Genomic DNA, 16,025 nt, shown 5'->3' with positions numbered 1-16,025 from the left:
AACATGAGGCTGGTCACCAAGACACTTGACTTGGAAATGATGATTTATTTCTCAGGTGAATTAAGCTAAATAGCTGGGAAAGATATATAGATCTTGCTTGTTCCCTCCTTCACATAAATCGCCCTTTCCAAACAGCAAGTTGCCCATTCCAGTAATATAAATAATCTTTCAGTAAATAATAGCAGGCATATTTCTTGCACTGTACACATTTATTTATTAATCCTACTAGACATTCTATGAGTAAATGGCTTTTGGCCAAACCGCCTCCTTTTAACAAGGCTCTTATTAATGTCCTGGCATTCAAATAAACCATAAACTTATTGGGATATGTAACACAGCTTGTATGACACACCAAGGTTTTCAGTTTGGCACTTTCATTTATACAAGTGTGGTTACATGTATTTGCTAAATGATGAAATCTTTGGTTGATACCTTGCAGACCTGTGGTCTGTTGAGGATTTGAAAATCTCATTGTTTTTCTTGTTCTTAAAGATATGTTTATAAGTCTCAACTAAAAAAAATGGGGACAGGTAATTGAAACCTCTGAACACCATCTGCATTGAGAATCATAAGATATTTGAACTGTAAGTGTAGACTAACAACTTCCAGCCACCATGACCAGTAGTCCAAATAAAGTAGTACGCTCATCCCTCCACACTCACTGAGGTTAGGGGCACAGGACCCCCGTGAATGTAGAAAAACCACAAATAACAAAACACCTCTCTAGGAATCTCTAGGTCTTCCAGTGCAACTCTGCAGTCAACATCTGTCAGACATTGACCATAGAATTGCGCTGGAAGTGCTACAAAGGCCTGGTGGAGTGTTCCCTCTAAGAATCCCTAGGTCCTTCAGTTGGTTAAAGTTGACCATAGAGTTGCACTGGAGACCTAGATATTCCTAGAGAGAATATATTAATAAAATCTGTGAATAATCAAATCCAGAAAAGTCAAAGTCGTAAATGTGGACGGATGAGTGTGTTTCCAAGTTCTGAATGACTCTAGGAGGAAGGAGACAGGTTTGTCTAAAGCTTTAGTGTAGCTCTGATGCACTTCATTGTTGTTAATAATAATAATAATAATAATAATAATTTACTTATACCCCGCTCTTCAGCCAAGGCTATCAGAGCGGCTTACAAATTGTTAATTAGACATTTCCCTGCCCTCAGGCTTACAATCTAAAGAGACAAGACACAAAAGGAGAAGGGAATGGTAGTGGGGAAGGGGGAAAGTCCAGCAGATCTTCTCTCCCTCTGATGCCTGTACCAGTTCTTGTTATCTACATTCCATCTTTTCTCCAAGAGGGAAACTCAAGGTGGCTTCCTTATTTATTTACAGTCAACCTTCCTTATACATGGATTTTTTATCCACAGATTCAAGTATCCTCGGCTTGAAAATATTCAAAAAAAGTATGAATTCCTGATAGCAAACCTTGATTTTCCATTTTATATAAGGGACACCATGTTGCTCTGCCATTGTATTTAATGGGACATGGGCATCCATGGATTTTGTTATTCACGGGGGATCCTGGAACCAAACCCCAGCGGATAACAAGGTCCCACTGTAATATGCTGCCTTTCTCTCAAGAAGGAACCCAAGGCAATTCACAGATAAAAATTGTTTAAAAACGTAACAATAAAAATTGTCTCATTAAAACAGCATAAATTTACATTAAAAATGCAAAAGTTTAAAAACATAAATAGAACACACACCTGATATAAAAGCCTCCCTGACAATGATTATATCTTAAAAGACAAAAAGCAGGGCAGGGGCCAGCCTAGCCTCCCACGGAAGGATGATCCATTGAAAAGGATATGATTAAGAACGTACAAAAAGTCAACAATTTTAAAAATACACATGCTTTAAAAATATTTTTAAAGTGAAATAATGCAATCCTTGTTGACATCCCTGCATGTTTTCCTGGCGAAGCAAATCAAATCATGCAGCAAATGTCTCCAGGTTTGGCGAGTGAAAATAAATTTACAAGAAAACAAAGCAAATGTTTATGAAAAGGAGTGTTATCCCCCCCCCCCCCCAACTGCAGTGGTTTTTTTGGTCCCCCCACTTGACTAGTGGTTTGTTCTGATCTTTCCTGACCACAGATCCATTTTTTCTTTAGGCAACTCAAGGGGAAGGCAACAAAGAGCCATTTGAGGTGGCTGCACATTCAACGGGCTTAGAGAAAAACCTGGAAAGGTCACCCAAAGTGCCTCCGCAACCATCCACAGCGGACATTCAAGCGCAAGACTCCCAAGAAGGGCCACCAAGTCCCTTGAGCGAAGCTTCCAGCGGCTACTTCTCTCATAGCGTTTCCACTGCAACTCTTTCGGAAGCACTTGCTCCAGGGAGTGACGCCTCGCTTCAAGCTGGGAGCCAGACGCCCACCACTGGTGATATGCCCCAACCAGTTGTAGCCATCCAGACGACACCTGTTGTTGAGGTTCCCATAAAATCATGTCCCATTTCAGATTCTGAGTCATGCTCTGCTCTTGTGAGAGGTGATCCGGTTACACATGGCCTTAAACTTGATCAGACAAGAACTAAGGATTGTGACAAAGTGGACAGTGATGGCAACTTAAGGTCAAGGTCCCTTGTCTCTTCCATAACTCCAGGTGAGAGCCATGGTACTGCCTGTCTGGCCACAGAGGGTACAGGCTGCTCTTCTACCTCCACTTCAAAGAGAGATTTGCCTGTATCTCAGCAGTCTGAAATGACACCAACCAGAAGTCCACCTGCTGCTCGGTGTGCAAAGCCTGCACCTGCCAGTGAAATGGGCCCTTCCACATCTCAGGTCCCTCCTGACCTCTCACCTCAGTCCAGCATTACAACCTCCCCATTCAGAATCCAAAGAGTAAGGACGTCAGAACTTAAGTCTTTCTCCAACATGTTGGGAGGAGAACCAGGAGGGTTCTCGAGTTTGGAAGAGGAGAAGAGCAGGCGGGATTCTCTAGAGTCGGGCCAGGACAACAGCACCCAAGCCAGCCCTGAGGAAAAAGCAGACGTGGCATCCGACTCGGAAGAAGGCAGTGAGGTCCCTGACTGGTTGAAGGAGGGCGAATACGTGACTGTTGGTACGAACAAAAGTGGGACCGTGAGATACGTTGGTCCGACGGACTTCCAAGAGGGAACCTGGGTGGGAGTCGAATTGGATTTGCCATCAGGTAATTTGGGGAAAAAACATTGCAGGGAGAGGAGTGCTGAGGTGGGTAGTGGGTGACTTATGTTGCCCCAGCCCTCCCTTCCCTTAGGGCAATTGATGTGACTGAGTGTTGGAGGGGTCTCCATTTCTCTTGTTGCAAAGCTGAATCCTTTATATGGCCTTTGCGTGATCCAAAAACTGTTCTAACGGTGAATCCTTAAAGATCATTTTCACACACTGTTATCAAACATAGTCACTTCCTAGGTGGAGCAAACCTTGGTATGAATTCATACTGCAGAAATAATCTGATTTGACTCTGCTTTAACTGCTGTGGAGCCGCTGCAGTTAAAGTGGTGTCAAATTGGATTATTTCTGCAGTGTGCATGCAGCCTTGGTAGAAGCATACTGAGTCCCACAGCCTGGAACGTTTATATTTTTGGGACTTTCAGAATCCTCTTGCCAACCTGGTTAATGGGTGTTTTAGTCCCCTAAAAAGTAAATGTCCAAGCTTTTGTGAATCCTCAGAAAGATGTGAAGCAATTCAGCCCTCTTGGCTCCTTGGTTAGATTTGATTAGGAGCCAAAACCTACACAAGTGATACATCACACATGGAATATTCCATTGCTTCTTTTAAACTGGTCTGAGCATTTTGCTTCAGTAGGCAAAAAAATTGCCCCAAATTTTTTTTGTACATCGGCTGAAGTCTCAACTGGAACTAACTTTATGTCACTTCTGCTTTCCACTATATACAATATATTCCCCTAAAAAGAAGCAAAGGACAGGCTTTTTCACCCATTTTCAAATGTATTTAATTTTTCAAATGTTTCAGCACCGTTTGGAGGTGAAAACAACACCAAGATCACACTTTTTTTAAAAAACAGAGAGAGGCAGGCTTCTGGGTCACAACAGCATATCCTCTAGCTTTCCCAATTTGGTAGGGACAGTCCCAATTAATCCTGCATTGTCCCACTTTTGTAGCTGCTTTTTAAAATGTCCCAGTAACACCTAGATTGGACTGGGGCATCAGGCAAGTTGAGTGATTCATTTTCAAAGTATCATCATCCTCCTCCTCCTCATCAATTTACACAGTGCTTTACAGGTACAGTTGGCCCTCCGTATTAGTAGGCTAGCCATCAGTGAATTGAAGCATCTGCGGATGGCCCTACCCCATTATCATCAGTGGCAAGTTCGTACATGCAACTGCACCGACATGGCCATGTGCACATCGGCAGCCACTGACAGTAATGGGACTTGAGGCCCCATATTTTTTGGTATCCACAGGGGGATCCAGAATCGAACCCCCATCAATACGGAGGACTGAGTGTATAAGAACAGAAAACAGTGGGTCCTGCCAAAGGCATACAATCTAAAATGTGTGCCTACACATAAACAGAGGAAAGGAAAGAATAATAAACTAAAGCTATGTAAAAAAACATCTGTACAAAACAGCTATGAATCAAATTATCTAGGTGAAGTACAAAAAATATTATATACCATACATTGACCTCATATATAAGTCGAGGGCAGGTTTGGGGCCCAAAATTAGGGATTTTTATATGGTCCATGTATAAATTGATGGTAAATGTTAGGGATATATAATAAAGAGTCTAAAGGATGAAGCAAAGGAAAACTTACAAAATTCCAGCAGGCATAACTGTTTGTGCTCACCCTAAAGGCTGGATGGATGAGGAAGCAGAGGGAGAGTCAGACTTCCAGGACAGATAACTCTCTTGCCTTTCACCAGGGGATGGTTCATTTTTTATTTTATTTCAATGGAGTTAAAGTAGAGCACAGTGGTCCCTTGTTATCCACTGGAATTTGGTTCCAGGACCCCCTGTGGATACCAAAATCCCTGGGTGCTCAAGTCCCATTCAAGACAATGGCATAGGAAATATATAAAATGGCAAAATCAAGGTTTGCTTTCTGGGATTTATACTTTTTTAAAGTATTTTCAAGCAGTGGATGCTTGAATCCATGGATAAAAAATCAAGGTTTTAATTTGGATATTAAAAACATCAAAAGAAGGAGCATTCAGCAAATGTTCAGGGAGTCCATTCGAAGAGTATGAAAGCAGTGAGTGAGAAAGAACAAAGCCAAGCCAAAGAAGAAGAAACGCTTGTTTGGGGTAAAGGTAAAGGTAAAGGGAGTCCCTTGACATGAGTGTCTAGTCGTAATCGACTGTACGGGGCGGTGCTCATCTCCTCTACTAACCCAAAGAGCCAGCGTTGTCCGAAGACAACTCCAGTGGTCATGTGGTCAACATGACTACACTGAATGCAGTTACCTTCCCACCAAAGTGGTCCCTATTTATCTATCTGCATTTGCATGCTTTCAGACTGCTATGTGGGCAGGGACTAGTGACAGGAGCTCACCCCATCACAATAGTCAGAATTGGCATCTTAACCACTAAGCCACCACATCCCTATAGCATTCCTAGAACACAAATCTTAAGCAGGGCACTAAATAGAAATATGATCTGCAAGTTAAGGGAGAGTTAGGTTGTGTAAGGCTGTAAACATTAAAACAAGAAGCTTGCACTGAATCCTAGAAGGGATGGGTAACCAATTAAAGGATACCATAACATGATCAAAACAACATGTCAGAGGTTAAGACCTGAAACAGTGGGTTCAGATTATTTATTTACTTACTTAGGATTCAAATTATAACAAAATTGCTGCTGCTGATGATGATGATACCATTATTTTTCTTGGTTTTTAAGTATTTGTATTGCTATATGTTTTTACCTGTTTAGCATCACCTCCAATAGGCTGGGAGGTGATAAATAGGTAGGTACGTAGATACGATAACTATGATACATCAATTGAGTAATCAGTCAATCAGATAGATGGATAGATACTGTAGATAAATAGCTACTATAGATAGGTGGAAGATAGATACAGAAGATAGACACGATCGGTAGATACGCTAGATAGATATGTTTGATGGTAGGCAGGTAGGTAGGTAGATGATACATAGACAGACAGACAGACCTGCAATGAAAAAATAATAAACATTATTATTACTATGACTAACATTAGGAAGAATTTTGTAATGGTAAGAGCTGTTTGACAGTGAAACAGAGTGTTTGGGAGTTGGTGAAGTCTCCTTCTTTGGAGATTTCTAAACAGGCTGGATGGCTATCTCTCAGGAGTGTTTTAGCTGTGGATTCCTGCTTAGAAAGTGATTAGTATAGATGGCCCTTGGGGTTCCTTCCAACTCTGTAATTCTATGAAACAGCCTTTTTAAAAAAATGAAAACTAAGACACTCTCTTCTTCTCCTGAAGGTAAGAATGATGGTTCAATTGGAGGAAAGCAATACTTCAAGTGCAATCCAGGCTACGGGCTCCTGGTGAAGCCAAGTCGGGTCAAAAGAGCCACGGGCCCCGTGAGGCGCAGGAGTGCCGGGATGAGGCTCCAAGGCGGATCCACACAGGAGCACCGGCGGAGCGGCACCTTCTCTGGCTCTGCATCCAACCTGGCTTCCCTGACCGCCTTGGCCAAAACGGAAGGGGGATCCACCCCACGGTCTGAAAGGAATCCAAAGAACGCAGAGAACAGGAAATCATGGGCGAACTGATGGGTGACACTGCTGGTCAGGCTCAACACTACTTCACTGAGCAGATGAATCTTTGGAGTGGCCTTACTTTGCACAACCGAGCCACTCTTGTCAGGGAGGAAGGTAGCCATGGTTGCTCACGGACTCCTGGCAGGTGGCAAGGTGTCTGAGTTTTGTGTTTCCCACTTGGGTCACCAGTTAGACTTTCTTTGTTATGAGGGAGTTGCTTGTCAAGACTCCTGATGCAAGCAGTGACCCTTGGCTGTATGTTTGTGTGTGTGTTTTATCGGACCCTTCCTCCCTGCCCCATACCATGAGGTTATGGGTGTGCTGTTCAAGCAAGGCCATTCACTACACATCCCTTTCCTACTCCTACATGATTTCTTTTTCAAGAAAGTATGCCAAAACACAACTTGCCATCAAAGTGCTGTCATTTTACTGCTGTCATCTCTTTGAAATCACAGGAAAACGAAAGAAGATCCCATGACCTGGCAGATAATAGCCTTCTCCGAACAGTGCCTGGCTTGAGTGCGGTTCTCTGGTCTTTCAGCTGCTCTGGTTGATATCAGTGGGAAGGTATTTATGCCTCTCATGGGGCTGGAATGAGGGCTAGGGACTAGCTCCGCTGAACACCTAACATTGCCTTCATTTTTTAAAAAAATATCCTTACTGTTATAAACATCCTTAATCTAAGTGGTTTAATATGTACTGCGTTTCTAGTTTGAAAAAGAAAAGGAAAAAAATGAGAGCAGAAAAGGAAAGGGAAGAGTCTCCTTCTCTCCCGTTGAGATTGAAAAGCCAGTACTATTTCCATGTTGCCCTCTGGTGCTACTCAATTTATAATGTTTTATTCCAAATGGTCGGCCTCGGTGTGGTCACAGTAGCCCCGCAGTGCCAGGGAGGGACCTCGCAGCCTAAGGGGATCGATGTCCTTCCTGGCAAAGTAGGTTTTAGCCCATTTGTAAAAACAGACGTTGGTTCCTTTCCCCAGCGCTATAGTATTTATTTGTTATTTATTGCTGTCTTTTAAAAATGATAATGTTATAAAATCCTTTGCGACCTACAATCAAACCATTGCCTACTGTTGTTCAGGGGCATGTACCCACTAGTCTGGGGCAAGCCAGCCTCTGTGCATGCCTACTATGCCCATGCCCACCTACTGATCATCTCTCTTCCCAGTCTGCTGCCTCCAGCTGCTCCTTCAGATGCCTTTGCTTCGAACTCATGGCTTCCTGTGGAAGAACTGGAGGAGTGAAAATAAAGTTACATCTTTCAAGATATAGAGGTGGCAGCGCAACATATTTAAAATGCTTCAGTCTGTGCTTAGACCAGAGGTGCACAACCGGCCACCTAGAGTTGCTTGTCAGCTACTTGAAAATCCCTGCTTTTTCAATCCCAGCAAAAAGAAAAAGACCCCGCAAAAACAAAATGGAGGTTTCTAGAGCTTCTGGTAGCTATCTGTAAATTGTTGGGGAGGCATGGAAGTCTTTATTTATAATTCTGTCTTCACATGCAGGAGAAATTTTCTTCCTGCAGGCTGACATTACCAGAAGTTTTGCATTTTTTCTTTGTATTTTGGAACTTGCAAAAATTTCAATATTTTTTTTGCTCCAAAACATGGAGGGTTTTTTTGTGCAGAATTATTTTTTGTGTGTGTGCAAAAATAAAACTTTCTGAAATTTTCATAAACTCCCAAAATACAACCAACCAACCTTGTAGCTGTTGATATTTTTATTGCTTTGTTCCACTTCCTTGAGAAATCCCTTCTTAATACTTTCTATCTCTCCGCATGGGCTGCATCCAACTGTGTGACTGACAAAGCTGCCCTCTGGTTTGGTTTATTCATTTCCCATTGAAGAAAGCAAATCCCTAGGATTTCCATGCTAAAACTTGCTTCCAAATGATCCTGCACTTTTCTTTTGACTGACATACTTTTAAAGCTGATGAGATCAACTGTGGATTTTGGCACAGGTGATACCCATTTCATTGACATGGAGTCTGTGAAACCTCTTGCTGCCAACTTCTTTGATTCAGTTAGTCTCAAAGGTGCTAGAAGATCTCTTTACAAACTGATTTTACAGCCTAACAGAGCTATATCTTTGAATTCTACGATAGCCTCAATGTGTCCACTTTATCTTCTAGAGATAGTTCAGGCTTGATTTGCTCTTGGACCCATAGGCTTTCTGAATGATAAAAACAACCACCTTTTGAACATCTTGAGATGTGTCTCCAGTTTCTTCTGCAGATTTCATTGGGTGCTCCCTATTTGCTGCTTTCAATAGTAAGGAGGCCATCTGTTCAATAGTAAAGCACCTGTCCTTCATGCTTAAAATCCCAGGTATCTATCTCCAGGTACAGCTAGAAGAAGACCTGGAAGCCTGAAACCCTGGAGGGATGTTGCTTCCATTTATGGCTAGATGAACCAAGGTGATGATGCTGTTCTTCCTATGCTCTTATGAAGAAGATGCTGATGATGCTGATTTAACTAAATTTTTTGATCATTCTGCAAAAGGAATATACATTTCTTTTTCTTTCTAAAATAAAAACCTAGTTACTTCAAATTTGGCAGAGCAATCCTCTGGAAGTCACAATGGGAGGATAATTTCCGACATTTGAACTGCCATTTCCTGAGTTTGGGCTATCCAAGAGAATACATGTTGGGGCGGTGGGATTGGTGACCCCTTTTTCTCACCCCTTTTTTCTCCTTTCTCCCAGTATTAAGCATATCAAAACCTTATTGAAATTACAGTGAGCCCTTGGTATCCTCTGGGTTTGGTTCCAGGGACCCCCATGGATACCAAAATCTGTGGATGCTCAAGTCACATTATTATACAATGGCACAGTGAAATCGTGTCCCTTCTATAAAATGGCAACATCAAGGTTTGCTTTTTGGAATATATTGAGTATATATATATATATATATATATTGAATATTTTCAAGCTGTGGATGCTTGAATCTGTGGATAAAAATCCATGGATATGGAGGGATGACTATGAGTCTTGAATCAGTTTTGACTTCACGAGGGCTAACAACTTGCTCTTCATAGTGGTAGAATTTAAAGATATAGCCATGTTAGTCTGTAGAATCAGTTTGTAGAGAGGTCTTGTAGCACCTTTGAGACTAACTAATGAGAGAAGGTGGCAGCATGAGCTTTTGTAGACCTACTGTATATCCTCAACTACAAGTTGATCTCATGTGTAAGTCAAGAGCAGGCTTTGGGGCCAAAACTATGGATTTTGATATGACCTGTGGATAAGTCAAGGGTGAAATATAGGGGCGTCTAAAGGATGGAGCAAAGGAAAATGATACCAGGCATAATTGTTTGTGTTCACACTAAAGGCTGGATGAGAGAACAGAGGTGTATTTTTGCTTCCAGGACAGACTATACTCTTGTCTTTCACCATGGGATGGTTCCCGTTATTTGAGAGGTAAAAGTACAATCTTTACATCAACCCATTGATAAGTCAACTCAGGGTTTTTGGGTCAATTCTTTGACTAAAATTTCTAGACGTATTCAGTAAGTCTTCTTCCTCAGATGCTCTGTTCCACCAAATGCATCTGAGGAAGTAGACTTAAATCTACAACAGCTCATGCTGCCAATTTCTTTCTTTAGTTAGCCTCCAAGGTGCTACAAGACCTCTCTACGGCTTGCTTTTCAGTGGGGGTTCTCATTTGAGATCCCAGAATCCACATCCTACAAAACGATGAGGGAAGCTGATGCCTAGAGCCTTTCCCTTCCTTCAGGGTTGTTGGAGAGCCCTGGTTTTGTAACACACTAGTTGGAACTATCCTATTTGGGAAGTGGCTGAACTCAGCTTTACTTATTGCCCACAGCCTAGTTGCACATACGCCAATCCCTGCTGAACTGAAACTCTCTTGTGTACTACAATGCTACATTTCACATCTCTTGTGAATTAAGATTTTGCAAGATTTTTTTAATGCACTTTACCCCAAAGGAAAGGCAGAGGTCTTAGGCCTATGGGGAATCTTTGCAGCCCCTTGGCCACAATCCAGAGAGACCCTGTAGACCCTTGTGTCTTTATTTTATGACTCAGAGCTGTCTCTTTCTTTTCCCCATCCTTGTGCCATTAATTATGAATCTGCCCACCTTAATTTATATTTTTTATGCAGCAGTACAGCTCCATCGTCCTTAACACAGAATAGCTTTCAAGTATGATTTGAACAAATGCTGAAGAATCATATGGCTAACTGAGGAGGGAGAGATGCTTGTGGGAGGTTTGGTGATCATGGCCCCCATTTTTACAAAAAGTATATATATCCTGGCTTCCTCTTCCTCCTTCCACATTTCCAGTTATTTGATCCTTACAAAGATTTACTTCTGCTTGTCAAAAAGGTGAGTAGAGGAAGGGATAGGTACCCAGGTAGAATTTGCTGGTAAGGTTTTCTCCTCTTTGCGAAAGTAACTAAACGTATGTCATTCGCTGTGGTTCCCAGCTACTCCCTTTAATTTGCAAGTTTTGAAGTGTGACAACCTGGCAGTGCAGTCTCTGGAAAGGTCTTCTTCTTTGTCATTGTCTTGTTTTGTTTTGAATTATAAATCAAAAGCTTTCGACTGCCAAAGTGTCCTACTAAAATATCAGCCCAGATTTCTCCGAAGCTAAGAAGTTGTGTGTTACAAACTTTGATGCAAAGTTCTCAGTGTGAGAGCTGGTGCCTCTCAGCTTTATAGCTGTAATTCACAAATATCCATAATTTGCCTCAATTTTTGTTGTTGTTTAGGTTTTTAAAAAACATTTGTAGCTGACTTATGGGGGAAGTTTGGGATGTATTGGCAAGTACATCTTGAGTCCCCCTTACCCAGAATTCCAAAATGCTCCAAATTCCAAAATTGTCCAGGTGGGTGGCTGAGATACTGACACCTTTGTTTGCTGATGGTTCACCTGCAACCTTCTTAAAATAGTATGTATTAAATTACCTTCAGGCTTTGTGTATAAGGTGCATATGAAACATTTAGACTTGGGTCCCATCTCCAAGATCTCTCATTACGTACAGTAGACCCTTGGTATCCGCTGGGATTTAGTTCCAGGACTCCCATGGCTACCAAAATCCATGGGTGCCCAAAATCCCGTAATATACAATGGACAGTAAAATGGTGTTCCTTATAGAAAATAGCAAAATCAAGGTCTGCTTTTTTGTAATTTATATATTTTTGGAATATTTTCAAGCTGTGGCTAGTTGAATCTGTGGATAAGGAATCCATGGAATCTGGAAACCATGCCTTATGAGGAGAGATGTAGGGAGCTGGGGATGTTTAGCCTGGAGAAGAGAAGAAGTGATAAGATAGCCCTGTTTAAATACTTGAGGAGGGAGCAAGCTTGTTTTCTGCTGCTCCAGGACCCAGAGTAATGGATGCAAGCTACAGGAAAAGAGATTCCACCTTAACATTAGGAGGAACTTCCTGACAGTAAGGGCTGTTCGAGAGTGGAACACACTCCTTTCTCGGAGATTGTGGTGGGGTCTCCTTCTTTGGAGGTCTTTAAACAGAGGCTGGATGGCCATCTGCCGGGGATGCTTTGAGTTCCTGCATAGAAGAGTTTAGGACTGGTTGGCCCTTGTGGTTACCTCCAACTTTATGATTCTATGAATCCATGGATATGGAGGGCCGACTGTATGTGCAAATATTCCAAAATCTGAAAAACTCCAAAATCCTGAACACTTTGTATCCCAAGCATTTTGGATAAAGGATGCTCAGCTGATACTGTTGGATTAATTTGACGAAGTCACAGTCCCTTCTGCTGTGCCTTATCTTTCCGTTCTAGATCTAGTTGAACCCACGGCAGGTGCTTTAAACCACTTGATGTGGCAGGTGGCATCCTATGGAAACATGTTTGTGCAATAGCAATAGCAAGTACATTTCTATACCGCTTACCAGTGCACTTAAGCACTCCCCAAGTGGTTTACAGTGTGTAAGCTAACAGTTGTGTGTTAATGGGCTGATTTTTAAGTCATGGCTCCTTGTGGAAGAACCATAGTTTGGTGAGGGATATGCCAGTCTCTGCTAAACAGTGCTAATGCTTAACTACAGCAGAAAAGTCTACATACCACAGTACAGATCACGGGATCCCACCGAATGGATCCATGGCAGTTAAAATGGAATGAAAGTGTTATAATGACGGTAGTATAGCCACACTCCCTGGCTGGGAAATTGAGCTTTTGAAAGCAAAAACTTTAAATTTTGACACCCTCCTGGTTGGTCTAGTAATGTGTTCTCATTTTTTTTCCACCCAGTGCTATTGCTGTCATTTCTTTGAACACTTTTGAGAGCGAGCTTCAGCTTTGCCCAAGACTAGGCATCATCCACAATCGGGAAACTTAGAGAATCTGTTGAGGTTGTGTTTGCCACCAGTTGCCACCATTGTGTTTGTTTAGCATGGCTGGTAGTTCACAATAAAGTACCCAGCAAGATCTGCAAGCACAAACTGGGGATTATCCAGTGGGGCTTATTTTTCAAATTCAACCCAAATTTGGAGTTGTGGTTGGAACACAAGCCCATTTCCTCTCACATTCCTCAGTATGCCGCATCGTCGCAGTTGGCATGCCAGCGAATAATACTTTCCCACTTCATGACTGACCTGGGCACTAATTTCCCCATTATCTTCAGTCAGCCTTTTTACAAGTCGTCTTTTCGGTTGATTTTTGTGTTTGTGTAAATGTCGGACGGTTGTATATAAAGAAAAAGGATGTTTAGACTGGTCTTCAAGGTATTGTTGGTTGTACCTTTTTAACATGCTAAAAAACCCAAAGATTCTTGTAATGAAGTGTAAAGTTTTTAATGCTCTCTTGTATTATACTAAACTTGTAATATTGTACCATATCTCTGACAATGATGTTATCTAAATAAATACCTTCTTTGCGTCAAGCCTGGTTTTCTTCCCCCGCAGCCATTGACTTAATCCTAGATCTTGCAAGAATTGCTGGGTTAAATGAATGGAGCACATTTGCACCAAATAGAAAATATGATCCAAGACACTAAAAACACTTAGGAAAGAAAGCCGGTGTCTAGATGACATACACATTACAAGTGTATGTGTCTGACTGTGGTTTTGAGCATTGAGACTATGACTCTTGAGACCAGGGTTCGATTCCGACTTGGCCATGAAAGACTCTTGACAACATAGATATGGCTGTGTGTGTGTGGTGTGTGTGTTTGGGGGTGGGTGGGTTGCTTCTTATAAAGTGAGTTGGGGGATTTAGGTCAACACATAATTCCAACCTACACAATGATCATTGAAGTGGATGTAAATTGTGACTTCTGCCATCGATTTCCAGAAGGAGCCAGGAAAACAAGGTCATTTCTCTCCCGCCAGCTGTAGAACTGCAGCCGAGATGGGCACCATCCTGCTGCCTCCTTCCCACTCCAGCTGATAAACAGCCATGGCAGACCCCTTGGGCCTTGATAGCTGCCTGGAAGTAGAGGAGAAACTCAGAGCTACACTATATGGAGCATTTATGTAGGAGCTTCACCACTGTCTCTGCTCTCTGTACTGTATAAAGTGAACCAAGTTTTCTGCTGCTCCAGAGACTAGGACCCGGAGCAATGGATGCAAGCTAGAAGAGAAGAGATTCCACCTCAACATTAGGAGGAACTTCGTGACAGTAAGGGCTGTCAGACAGTGGAACACACTCCCTTGGAGTGTAGTGGAATTTCCTTCCTTAGAGTAAACAGAGGCTGGATGGCCATCTGTCAGGGATGCTTTGATTTGGATTTCCTGCATGGCAGGGGGTTGGACTGGATGGCCCTTGTGCTCTCTTCCAACTCTATGATTCTATGATTCTAATGCTATCGGTTGTTGCTGCTGTGTGCCTTCAAGTCATTTCTGGCTTATGGCAGTCTTACGGCACATGAAACACTGGGTTTTCTTGGCAGGATTTGGTTAGAGGAAAGTTTGCCCTTGCCTTCCCCTGAGGCTGAGAGAGAGTGACTAGCCCAAGGTCACCCAGTGGTCTTTCATTGCCAAGTGGGGATTTGATCTCCAGACTCATGTTCAAAAGTTCAAACCACTACATGATACCAAGTGTAAGTAGTAATTTACATAGGCCGGCATCCTGTTCGTGAATTATGATGGCATAAGTCAGACTTAGTTGTTGTGTGCCTTCATTTCCAAGTTATGGTGCTCCTAATGCACCAGTAAGCAGTCCAGAGGATGGAGGGCCTAATACCTGGTTCTGGTGTGAACTGTCCTGACAACATTCAACCAGCTTAGCACCAAACAAAGGCGATTTATTGTCTATCTTCGCGTCATTTCTGACTCATGGCAGCCCTAAGGCAAACCTATCACAAGGTTTTCTCTATTAAATTTGATCAGAGGAGGATTGCCATTGCCTTCCCTGAGGCTGAGAGCATGTGACTTGCTCAAGGTCACCCACTGAGTTTCATGGCTGAGCTGGGAATCAAAGCCTGGTCTCCAGAGTTGTAGTCCAACACTCAAAACCACTACGCACTCACTTGTATGGTATTTATGTAGGCTGGAATTATGTTTTGACCCTGCAACAACCAAAAACCCCTCCAAGCAGCAGCCTACCCACTCCACACACAAGGCCATTTCTATGTAGTCAGAGTGGGAGGAATGAGCAGGGATGCACCCAGCTCTTCCTGGATCTGGATGTGCTGTAAGGATGTCATCAAGAGTGGTCACAAGGACCCACAGAGGTTTTTGCAGATCCATTGCAATACATCCAGCTACATGGCTATAGTGGGAGCGCATCCCTGCCCATCCCCCTGCTTGCCAACAACATGGAAATGACTCTGTTGGAGGAGCTGCCCAGATGAGTTTTCATGGTCATTATGATGCAAGGTACAATGAGCCCTTGGTATCCATTGGCATTTGGTTCCAGAACTCCCTGTGGATAATAAAATCCATGGATGGTCAAGTCCCATTATATCAGTGCTTCTCAATTATTTTCTGTCATGCCCCCCCTAGGAAGAAGAAAACATTTTGCGCCCCCCGCGCGACTGTAAATAGTATCATTTGTCTATAAAATTGTTATAAGTACACCTCTGCATAACAGAGCCTCGTGCCCCCCTTTACGGAGCCTCGCGCCTCCCCTGGGGGGCCCGCCCCACTATTTGAGAAAGGCTGCATTATATACAGTGGTGTAGTAAAATGGTGTTCCTTGTAGAAAATAGCAAAATCAAGGTTTACTTTTTTGGAATTCATATAGTTTTGAGATATTGTCATGCTGTGGATAGTTGAATCTGTGGATGTGGAGGATATCTATTAGTCAATGGTTTGGATGTGGGTTGTTTTTTTACAGTCACCCCTCCATTTTCACGGACTTGGAAGTCTGCATCCCTTGCCCATTCGTGGGCAG

General features: G+C 42.6%; 1 protein-coding gene across 2 annotated transcripts in view; it reads left to right on the top strand.

Moving 5' to 3' along the window:
* LOC149310352 (kinesin-like protein KIF13B) overlaps positions 1-9,586 on the top strand; it is a 198,115-nt gene extending 188,529 nt beyond the window's left edge. For both annotated transcript variants that reach the window (XM_089528788.1, XM_089528787.1), the window contains 2 exons: positions 2,116-3,157; positions 6,420-9,586. In XM_089528788.1, coding sequence (XP_089384914.1) covers positions 2,116-3,157; positions 6,420-6,712 — 1,335 coding nt within the window. In that variant the 3' untranslated portion in view covers positions 6,713-9,586. The remainder of the gene's footprint in view (positions 1-2,115; positions 3,158-6,419) is intronic.
* The last annotated feature ends 6,439 nt before the right edge of the window (positions 9,587-16,025 follow it).

Source organism: Sceloporus occidentalis, unplaced genomic scaffold, assembly GCF_023333645.1.
Source record: "Sceloporus occidentalis isolate IW3139 unplaced genomic scaffold, rSceOcc1.0.p SCAF_6, whole genome shotgun sequence".
In the NCBI taxonomy this organism is placed as follows: domain Eukaryota; kingdom Metazoa; phylum Chordata; class Lepidosauria; order Squamata; family Phrynosomatidae; genus Sceloporus; species Sceloporus occidentalis.
The sequence above is the reverse complement of the archived record's forward strand: the minus strand, read 5'-3'. Positions and strand labels throughout refer to the sequence as shown.